Source organism: Anguilla rostrata, chromosome 8 (assembly GCF_018555375.3).
Source record: "Anguilla rostrata isolate EN2019 chromosome 8, ASM1855537v3, whole genome shotgun sequence".
NCBI classification, from domain to species: domain Eukaryota; kingdom Metazoa; phylum Chordata; class Actinopteri; order Anguilliformes; family Anguillidae; genus Anguilla; species Anguilla rostrata.
In genome coordinates, this window is record NC_057940.1 from 49,911,262 (window position 1) to 49,922,959 (window position 11,698).

Sequence of the window (11,698 nt, forward strand, 5' to 3'; positions counted from 1 at the left end):
GGGGGGTGGGGATCTACGGCAAGAGCGACTTCCCCCCGGCCGGGCAGAAGGCCTGCTCCTACATCGGCCTGGACGGCGCCCCCTGCTGGGGGGGGGACCCGCAGCCCGACTACCCCAAGCAGGCGCCGGCCTACTACCCCCAGCAGCGCTCCAAGAGCTTCGGGGGCCTGCCCCTCCCCCTGGCCCGCCTCTCGCCCGGCCTGGGCGAGCCTTGCCCCGCGGCCCCGCCCCACGGCCACGCCCAGGCCCGCCGCGCCCACAGCGAGCCCATCGCGGCCAGCATGGGGTTCCCCGGGCGGCTGGCGGGGCCGGGGGCGGGGCCGGGGGCCGAGTCCCCGCCCGCCTCCTCGCGGGAGTGCATGACGTGCTTCGAGAGCAAGGTGACGGCGGCGCTGGTGCCCTGCGGACACAACCTCTTCTGCATGGAGTGCGCCGTGCGCGTCTGCGAGCTGGGCCAGCCCGAGTGCCCCTTCTGCCACGCCCCCGTCACCCAGGCCATCCGAATATTCTCCTAAGGCCCCGCCCACCCCGCTCCTAAACCCCGCCCCCAACCCCCCAGCCCCTTTTTTTTGTTCTTTTCCGTTCCTCGTGCTTGCCTCTTAAAAAAAAAACAAAAAAGATTATTAAGATTTATTACGATTCTTTCCCCGTTTTTACTAATTCTGCCCCCTCAGAAAAGCAAAACGTTATTGCTAACGAGCAGATATTTTAGCCACTGCTCACTTGAAAAACAAAAAAAAAACAACTAAGTATAAGAAATATTTCTTACATTTTTTCATTTTTATATATTTTATACATTTGTTTGTGTAAAAGCTTTTGTCTAGTATTGTTTTTTTAATTTTTAGTTCTTTTTTATTGTCATTTCTTGATTGTTATACTATAGGAAAAGCAATGTGAAGGTTATATTTTGTCTATGATTTTCTTGGTCATAAATGTGAGTTTATGGGGGTTGGCGGGGGGGGGGGGGAGGTTGATTTAGCGTGGGGGTGGGGGGGGATTCATCTGGTTTGGTGAGCTTTACTCTATCCCACAGGGTCCAGTCTGGACCCCACAAAAAGCACCCTTCCCAATTATTCGGCATCTACACCCTACCACGCCGTACGCGGACAAATATTTACCGCAAGCGATGCGATGCGGTTCATGTGAACAGGAGCGCTGCGGTCGGGCGGTCGGGTCTAAGAGCCCGGTGCGGTCGGGCGGTCGGGTCTAAGAGCCCGGTGCGGTCGATGGCGGTCGGGTCTAAGAGCCCGGTGCGGTCGATGGCGGTCGGGTCTAAGAGCTCGGAGCGGTCGATGGCGGTCGGGTCTAAGAGCCCGTGCGGTCGTGGCGGTCGGGTCTAAGAGCTCGAGCGGTCGATTGGCGTCGGTCTAAGAGCTCGGAGCGGTCGATGGCGGTCGGGTCTAAGAGCCCGGTGCGGTCGATGGCGGTCGGGTCTAAGAGCCCGGAGCGGTCGGGCGGTCGGGTCTAAGAGCTCGGAGCGGTCGATGGCGGCCGGGCTGCTCAGGTGGAGTCTGGCGGGCGGAGCCGCCAGGTTGTGCGGTGGAGCGTGGTCCATCCCACGCCCCGGTCTGGTCCAAGAAAACCCGCGGACAGGGCCCGTTCCCATTCGGGAGGAGGGGTGGGTGTTGGGGTGGGGGGGGGGGGGGGGGTACACTGAAACGAATCGCCGTTGTTAACGCATGGAATCGTTCTTAACCGTAGAAACGCGTTGTGGCGTTCATCGCGGACTCGCTGGCCCGTGTCTCTTCCGGACTCAGAACCTGGGGAGGGGAAGGGCGGGTCATCGTATTTGGGTCCCCCCCCCCATCCGTACGGGACGACAGATTGCAGGACCATCGGTGTAGTGGTTCACAGAGGGTGGGAGCTTTGCTCTCGTACGGGGGGGTTCTTTTGGGTTTTTGGGGGTTTTTATCCTCCTTTTTTGGGAGGAGAATTAATCTCCTCCATCTCGTCACCCCTGTCTCCCCCTTTTGTTGTTGTTTCTGGCTGCACAGCCCCCCCCCCCCCCACTCCCCCAAGGGAGTTTCCACCCCCAGTGAGTAAACGGTCATTAGTGAAATAGACGACACCCAGGTGTGGACTGCGGGCGGAGGGGGGGGGTAGGAAGGGGGTGCTGAGGCACAGATTGGGGGAGGAGAGGGGAGGGGGGGGGAGGGGGGGGGGTCCTGCTTAAAGCGGTCAGTCGTTTGGCACGGTCCGTTAACACGCCTTCCCCGCTGCACAGACAGCAGGTTGCATGGGTGTGTGTGGGTGTGTGTGTGTGTGTGTGTGTGCGTGCGTGCGTGCGTGCGTGCGTGCGTGGCGTGGTCGTGTGGTGTGTGTGTGTGTGTGTGTGTGTGTGTGCGTGGGTGCGTGGTGTGTGTGTGTGTGTGTGTGGGTGTGTGTGTGTGTGTGTGTGCGTGTGGGAGGGGCAGGCACAGGCTCCTCCCTCTCGCTCGGCTCTGAGTGGTTCCCCATGGGAGGCTCGCTGTCCTTTGTCCTCCGACGTCGAGGCTTCAGGCGCGGCCAGACTTAAAAAAAAAAAACAACAGCCCCTATCGACTGGAGGCTGACCGTGAATACAAAAAGAGAGAATCACACAAAGAGACTGTTATTGTTTCTGTGTTTAAGACGCACCATATAGAGCAATACACAGGTATGATTAACACTATTACTATTGTGAAAGGGCTACAAAATTGACATTTTATTGGCATGCCAATGTATTGTATAAAATGGTCTCCATTTTATTATTTGTGTTATGTTACAAAGGTAGCATAGAAATACAGACAAAAATCGGAATAATTTATAAATGATACATTGCAAAAACGTGTGTGTGTGTATATGTATGCACACACACACACACACACACATATATATGTAAAATATGAAACTTTGGGGTCAGCCTGCATGTCTGCTTGTGTGAGGTAGAGAGAGGTGTGTGTGTGTGTGTGAAAAGGGAGAGAGACGGAGAGAGATAGAGAGAGAAAGAGGGCAAATTGAAGTTTGTGCGCAGCCCCAGTTCATGGCGAGCCTCACGAGGCCGAGCCTTCTCAAGATGGCTCCTCTAATGTAAAGGGCGGCCCGGCGGCCAATGGGAGGCCCCGGCTCCCAGCTCCGGGACGGAATCAGAAGAGTGTGATTGACAGGGAAGCCCGGGGCGTCTCTCAGCCCGGGCCCCGGCCCGCGCGGAATCGAATTACGCACCCTTCGCTCGCCTCAGACCCCGCCACAGGAATGCAGGGACGCGGAAAAGGGGGGGAGGCGGGGGAAAGGGGGAGCCTTTTTGGGGGGGGGTTAGAAAGGGTTAAAAAAAACAGGGCTACTCTCAGCAAAAGGAGGTGGGGGGGGGAAGAGGGATTTTTTTTGTGTTCTGTGTGTGTGTGCGCGCACGTGCGTGCGTGTGATTGAAAGGCGGGGTGTCTGCAGGGGAGAGAGGGGCGTGGCCGTGTCTGTGGTGAGCGTCAGGCGTCTGTAGTCTGTAATATGGCTTAGCGCCGCACACAAAGGTCCCCAAGCTGCGAGGTCTCTGGTGCAGATCGCAGAGAGCGAGAGAGAGAGAGAGAGAGAGAAAGAGAGAGAGAGAGAGAGAGAGACAGAAAGAGAGGTCGTCTAGTAGTGCCCATAATCAATGGTGGTCTTAGTTCCATGTGACATGTGACTAACTACTTTTACCATGGCCCCTTCAGTTACGCAAGCCTATGTGTTGTGGTTACAGATGGGAAAATTTTCAGTTGAGATTACAGTTGAAGTGCGACGGCTGCCCCCTACAGTCAGTCACCGGTATTTCGATGAAAACAACCCATCACCAACAGTGAATTTTTTTTGTGTAATTTTCACGAGAATTATGAATAATTCGGAAGGGACTTGTTTAATTATTGTCACATGCTTCTTTTTCTTTCTTTATCTACGGATTACATGGAGGCAAGGTGGCTGGCCGATTCTGACCCCACCGATTTTTGTTTTTCATACTTTAGACAAACAACACGACGAAAGCACCTTAAAATTTTAAACGTTTAGAACCAAAACATCCAGTCACGTAAAAAAAAAAAGAACAAAAAAAAAAAAACCCTCATAGAATGTCTTGATCGTTTCCACAGTGGAGCGCGAAGGTGCCAGGAGCTGGTTTCACGCTTCCTCTGACGAGGTTCACCTGCTCCGCGTGGAAACGAACTGCACAGCGCGTGCGCCCGCAACAAGGCCTTCGCCTTCCTTGGTCCTCGTAGAGAGGACGGCGGAGGATGCTTAAGAGTTTATATAGATGTTTTAATAACATGAAAATGTGAATTATTTCCCCCCCCCCCCAGATGAGAATTTCTCTCTCTTTTTTCTGGCGCTTTAGACACTCTTTTGACACTTTCAGATTTTGGCTTAAATTTTAACTTTGATAATAGTAATAATAATAATAGTTATAATAATTGTAATGAAATATTTATTCTGAATGTATTCTGGGTATCCTGCCGCTTTAGGATTGGTTCAGCTAATATGTTAAAAGTGACCAAAACAATCACGTCGGTTCCTCTTAGTGATATGCTGGCTATTGGAAATGCCAAAACTGAAAAAGGTCGCTCCGGACCGGGTTTAGGAGAACTTCAAAAAAATCTAATAAATAAACTTCCAGCACTGAAATAGTATTTAGATTGATTGATCAAACTACTAATTCTGAATTCCCTTTTTTAAGCCTTTTTTAAGAACGCTCCGCGATGAGAGAAGCGTTATCAATCTGACATTTGCTAGATGAAATGTAAAACTTGTTTGTCTTTATTCATTCGTTCATATTTTTTTTGAAAGTCTGCATGTATCTTTGAAGCAATAAGTCCAGATTGAAAACCGAGCATTTAAAGGCCAGAATAGTTTCCTCGATCACTTAATCACCCGTTGCAGGTGATGTGTGACTCCAAGAGCACAAGTCTGACAGTGTGTGAACGCTGAGAGTGAATACTGATGCACTTAACATTTCTCTCGCAGTTCAGCTGACCTCCAGTGAAAAGGAAGTAGCTATATAACACAAGCACTGAATTTGGGGATCTGTCGTGCCCTCCCAAACTTTGGCAGGTGTAGTTCTGCCAACAGCTTGTAAAATAGTGTGCCCTTACATCAAAACCGGGAAAGAAATACGAAAAAATGAATAAATAATGTAGAAACATCAGTAAACTAACCACTACTTTCATTATTCTGCAATATCAGGCACCCATTCAATCTCAGCATGATTTGCTCTGTCATTATATTTGAGTAATGGTTTTAAGCAAGTCTTAGGCAGTATTACATTTAGGCAGCCAATAGATACTCACATTGCGTAATTACTTAGCGAAGTAACACTTGCTTGAATGAGTTTCTGAACAAATCATTACTCGGTTAGATTGAATAGAGGCCATATTTTGGTCTGTTCTAGTCATATTTTCTCTGTCTATAGACTGCTTACTGTTTCTGATAAGACGCACTAAGTGATTAGATTTGTAGATGTACGCAAGTATTTGATGGCTATTAAAGAAGGTGATTTGTAGAATGTTTCCAGCGCTCATGTATTTGCATATATATATATATATATATATATATATATATATATCTTTGCTTTAGTATATTTTGATATTTTAAGGTACCGGGTTGTATTAATTTTTTATATTTTGGTTTGACTTGAACCTCACTGGTTAAGAGAGTACACTTGGTGTGGATATCTGTATGAGAAGGTTCTAAGAAATACAGCAAGAGCAACATGGTTGGCTCTGCTCACGCAACCACTTAAAAAGACTTTCCTTCAGCAGGTATTGTTTGAGGGTTATTTACCACGCACGGTGGCTTCAAAATAATTTTGTGTTTTCCGACACGTTGCTGGTCTCCTGTGGGGTGAGACTGATGGAAGCATTCACAGCTCTCGTTAAAAGAGCCAAACTCTCACTTTTCTCTGTTGGTTACTACTGAAACAGTGAGAAACGCAACACTGCCGTAAGAAACAAAATGGCTGGAAGGACTCACTGTGGGGGGAAAAAAAAACCCCTTTAAGTCGAAACCTTGGGCAGAGTTTTGGTAACCTCAGTTACAGGTGCATTGTGACCCGTCCGTGCAGCTCGAGGTAGAAAATCCTATTTTAATATGTCAGGTCTTCTGTTTTTGCACTAATTATTTTAACTATGTAACTATGTAAAACCAGCCCTCCTATTGAAGCCCTGTCCCTTATGTCTACAGACAGTAGGTATGGATGCCTTTTCAAGTACCATTGAGCCAAGCATACCAATACAGGAAAGTAGCATTTATGACACATTTATTAAATATTATTCCTATTTATGAAGAATATCTTAAATATACGGTTCGTAAAGTATATGACATAGTTATCATGAATAACGTGATATATGATAAGGTATTATTGTAAACATTTTCAGTGTTTTAAATATTTTTTAAAAATATATTTTGTCTGATGTACGATATTGTTTTTATTATTTCACCATTAGTGTTATGTTACATATAATGGCATTCTCCTTATTCTTGGTTGCAAAACAAATTGAGATAAATGTGAACAAAAGTATCCAAAGAGTTCAAAGTGAAAAGATTGAGAGGATTTAAAATATAAATAATTTATTTTTAAGCCTAACTTAATATTCTTGAAAATAAACCTGGCCTGAAGTTCTCACAGAATTCTGACAAGAATTCTCAAAACAGATGAGGTTCGTGGCTTATGCTGTTTTTTTTAATTTTTTTAATTTTTAAATAGCTTAATTGTTTTGTTTCTGCTCTGGAAAAAAAAAAAAAAACAACAAAAAAATATCAGTTTTGTTCATGAGTTTTATCCAATGTGCTATTTCCTCTAGTTGGCTGAAGTTTCTTTCGTGTTTTTAATTTTCTGGGCCTTGCATGATTGGTATTTGTTTACAGTGCTTCCTAAAGAGGAACGTTATTTGGTATTTTTCTGTCTTCTCTTCTACAACACAATACAATACAATACAATACTGTACAATACAATCCAATGCAATACTTTCATAATGTGCATCCACATCTCACTTAAAACGGCACATACACATCCCTACGTATCCTGTCTAGGACCAGAGAAACCTCTCCCAAAGATTTCAGTCTTAGACTAACAAATGATATCCAAGACGGTCGTTTAGGCATATGCAGTTTTCTATTGATTTGGGGAAAAATAATCTCTCAATTAATCGGCATTGCACTATATACATGATGCAAATTTCGGTATGCGATGTTGAAGCAAATGTGGATGATTCCTGTTGAATTGCCTCCAAAGGGCTAGCCTGTTTTGACTTTTTTACGAAAAAAAAGAGAGGAGGGAGTTTTTAATACTTCTTTGATCCAAAATTTTTTCCATTTGTTTTTTATTAAAACTAAATCTAAATAGTCTTGGTGCTGTTTGGCTAAAGGGGGAGAATACTTCTGTTCAGAAGAGCCCCGAAAAACCTATTTAGTGTAGGGTTGTGCCAACCCAATACACCGGTACTCCGCAGTTTGCCTATGGTTCTCCGCAGTTTTCCAAGGGAATAAAGATGGGGTGTTCCGCTTCCTGTGGCAACCCATCTCACTGTTCTCCCGGTTCATCTACTGATCGCGGTGATCTGCTTTTCCCAGCAGCGGTCTCCGTTTCCGCTCCGTCCCTGTACTCGACGTCACGATCGTCCATACGACAGGAAGCGAAATCCACAGGGTAACGTCCGTGTTACCAAACCAGATGTCCTTCTCCTTGACAATGGAAGGCAGTTCCTGTACAATATAGCCGCGGCTAAAACGTGATTGTAGAACGATGATGGAAGAACAATTTGTATCTCATGTAATGTGTCACAGGACAAAGGGCGAAAACTCGGATCAGTCTCAACTTTTACACAAGTTATGCATTTGAATGTAAAAAAAAAAAAAGTCCAGAAAACTAGTGCACTCCTTCCTTCTACAAATCATTCATCAAAGACTATTTTTTTTCATGACCGTAGTGTATGAAAAGATATAACCACAGAATAAGTTTGGCTTCTGCCACCATAATCATTTATAGAAAGCAAAAATGAGAACTAAATTTTACAGTTTCGTATGTTCTATTTTGCTAACATGGGTTATTACTATATGTCATAAGAAGAAAAAATGTTATCTGGATGATATTTATAAAAACTTAAAAAGAAGCAAAAAATGTCTTAAGAGGTTACTCCTACATTTTTACTACAAATTCCTTAATATATTTCTAACACAGGAAGCTGGTTTTTAGTAAAAAATAATAAAAATAAAAAAGTTTTATTTATGAAGGTTAAATAAAGCATTCAGACTATTTATATTTCACTGTTACAAGAATAAGGGGTTATATATGTTCATGATTAATATTTTAATCTTAGCTGTGTATTTTATTTCATTTTTTATTTTTGAAAGGCAGTCCGATGCATTTTTTGTAGAAAATTTAGGGTGAACACCGAATACACTGATTTTTACGGCATTTTTGTTTCACTGAGTGTACCATATGGCCTCTGTGTAGCAGCAGCACTCATATTACACGTGTAGGGCATTTATGGTCATCTCTGTGAAAATGAAATGGCAACTCGGTGGATTAAATCCTGAATGACGGTAGCTATGTTTCTGTTAGCGTGTTCTTGGAAAGCAAAAAATAATGATAATAATAATTAAAAAATTGAATAGACTCCTGCCTTGTGCAAAAAGCTCAACCAAGGCAAGAGTTCAACCAAGTCCAGTGAAATGACTTTGTCAGAAAAATGGGAAGCTCTGCGATTGGAGCGAGACCCGCATCGTCCTAATAGCACTTGCATTAATCGTTCGTACAAGAAGATGGTGGCTTCCTTTTTAAATCAGTCAGTGGTTTGAGTAAATTGTCTGACTACTTCAGAAAAAATTGCGAGTATTGAATTTATTTCCATTTGCCTTAATGCGCAATTAGACCAGTTCTTTCACATATTCCTGACTTCTGAAAACGTTATTGTCCGACTTTCATTTCAGGGCACATAATGGGGAGCTTCCACTTTTGAAAGCTGCACAAAAATTATGAATCTGCTTTTTAAGGTCGCAGATGAGAACATGCCAAGTGTCAATTTTGAGCCAAGCCTCTCGGCCTAAAGTAAGGCTGTTAGCTTAAAAGTTAAAAGAATTGAAAGCTCGATCCCTTTAACGGTTTTTTTTTATTTTGTTTTTTAATCTCAGTGAACCAAAAATGCATATTATATTTATCTTTGCTGTAAAAGGATATTGCTATTGTAATCTTTAATGAAAAGAGTGAAGATTATAGATTATTCATAACTTTCTTTCCCCCTGAACCAGTCTTTGGAAACATTTGTGGTATTAAATGCTTATTTCTGCTCTACAGTGATTTCAGTTTCTGACTACCATAGCAAGATAAGTGTTAAGTGTGTGATGGAGGCTTGTCAGCTCATGATCACATGTGGGCTAATCCCACATCCATGCACACAAACATACATCTACTACATGGTTGATTTAAAAAAAAAACAAAAAAAAACCATATAAACAAGTTGGAAAAGTGAAAAAAGAATGTTTAAATAAAATAAAAATTGAAGCCTTAATCCACCCCAATTATCCACCTGGACTCTAGACTCAAAAGAATAAATCAAGCGAAATATTCCCATAATTCTTTGGGGTATCGGGGGAGGGGGGGGGGCGTGAGTGTGCCGCTTTCCTCCTTGATTGGTCGAGCCCGTTCGTTGGCCTCAACCGATTGGAGGAGAAGGGGGGAAAAAGCGGCGAGACCTAGTAGTAGATGTGTGGTGGACAGAGGCGCAAGCACAAACACGCATTACACGCATACGTACCGCACATACGCATCCATACACCTTTCCTGTAGTGTTGACTAGGCGGGAGGGCGCCGCCCTGCAGGCCCGTGTGCAGAAACGCACTGGGCACTGCAGGGGCACCTCTCCTCGGTAGATTTCCATAGTGAGTGAATATGTAGAAACCCTCTTGGTTGATGTAGGACCTGGCATAAATAGCAGCGGGCGAAGGAGGAGGTTTTAGTCCCTGCGGGGTGGGGTAAGAGAGTGACAAAAATTTTTTTTTTTTTTTTTAATCAGTAAAAATAGTTTGCTCGTGACAAGGTGTTCACGGCGTGGGTGTGGCACGCTAACTGACTTCAGCCTCACCTTTTGTGGCCAGGGTCACGTGTGCCTGAGGTGCGGAATAAGAACCCAAATATAAAACCAGAACGATTTTGGCTAATCTGGCCCTTCTTTACGCCAGTGCTCTCCTATATTTAACCCTTTGAAGAGTAGGTTTTTTGCTTTCAGAATGTTTTGACAAAATTCCAAGTCTGTGTTCTAGAACTCCACTGTTTCAAATTCCCAGCAGTGATCGTTACGTCAGCACGAGAATGTTCAGTTCAGAGCATTCTAATCGCGTTTGTGACCTCACACCTTGAAGGGTTAAACGGGACTGAGTTTATTGACGCCCTCCATCTTTAGCGCAGGAGCGGCAAAGGAGGAAGATCCCACCGAGGCGTCTCTCTCCGTTTAGAAAGAGACGCCGTCGGGCTCGTTTTCTTTGCGCTAGAATGCGTTTAGCGTGTCACCCTCACCCCCCCCCCCCCCCCCCCCGCCCCCTGCCCAAATGAGAACTCAGCTACTGTTTGGGACTGAGACCTTCCTCCTAGCCTGACTGCTCCATCTTATTCAGAAGGGGAGAAGGGGTGGGAAGGGGGCGGGGCTTGGCAGGGTAGGCGGGGCCATTCCAGTCTTAGCATCTTCGGTAGCTCTCAGAACCTTCCGGCTCTGTGGAAGGTATCCATCTCGTAGTGGTCTCAGTGCTTTTTTCAGAAAAAAATAAAATAAAAATGAATATAATTTTTTTTTTTAATACTTTTTTTTCATTTGGGGCAGCTGGTTGCTGAACCCCATGGGTTTTCTGTGACAACAGTGAAAAGCATTGCATCTTCTTTCAACCACATTATAGCATTGCCTTCACCACATGTTGTGTGCACATCACTGAATTTTATATTCTTGCCTATGTACTAGTATATATATTTTTTATTTGATAATTTGTTTTGTTTTTTTACATCTATACTCTATAAATATTAGTTTTTTTGGTATCATGTACTTTTTTTCCAAGATGGTTTCAAGATGTATTGTAAATGTTTCTAATAAAAAAAAAGGAAATTATGAAAGGTTTCTTTGAGTTTTAAGATGTCGTCATTACTTTTTTTTGTGGGGAGGGGGTACAGTTTGAGTTTTCAAAGAAAAAAAAAAATACACATATACATATATATATATATACAATATAAACACACAATCCTACATAACTCACAAAACAAAAAAAGTGTTTATCCAGAGATAATTATATTGTTTCTCTAGATCAGATGCCAAACGCTGCATCTGTATCTCTCCCTTGGTACAATAGCTCAGGGGTGCCCAATCTCGTCTGAAAAGGGCCAGTGTGGGGGGGTAGGTCTGCTAATGAACTAATCGCGTTCTTCAATCAAGACCTCGATAAGTAGAATCAGGTGTGTTAGCGCTGGGCTAGAACAAAAACCTGCACCCGCGCTGGCCCCTTTTCAGATTAAGATTGTACACCCCTGTGGTTGCTTGGTTACCAAATGAGCAACTGGGATTAACCCTTCGAAGAACAGGTTTTTTTTTTTTTTTGGAATGCTTTTTAAAAATCCTAAATCGGAGTTCTAGAACTCCATTGCTTTCGATTAACGGGAGTGGTTGTTACATCATATTTGTGATCTCACACCTCAAGGGGTTAAAGTGCCCTGCTGAAAGGCCCAACGGCATTGTCCCACCAA

At 44.3% G+C, this 11,698-nt stretch overlaps 1 protein-coding gene across 1 annotated transcript in view; it reads left to right on the forward strand.

Moving 5' to 3' along the window:
* The window catches only part of LOC135260239 (RNA-binding protein MEX3A-like), a 9,812-nt gene extending 9,067 nt beyond the window's left edge, over positions 1 to 745 (forward strand). The window contains exon 2 of the mRNA XM_064345474.1: positions 1 to 745. This exon is cut by the window's left edge and continues 642 nt beyond it. Coding sequence (XP_064201544.1) covers positions 1 to 515 — 515 coding nt within the window. The 3' untranslated portion in view covers positions 516 to 745.
* Positions 746 to 11,698: the final 10,953 nt, after the last annotated feature.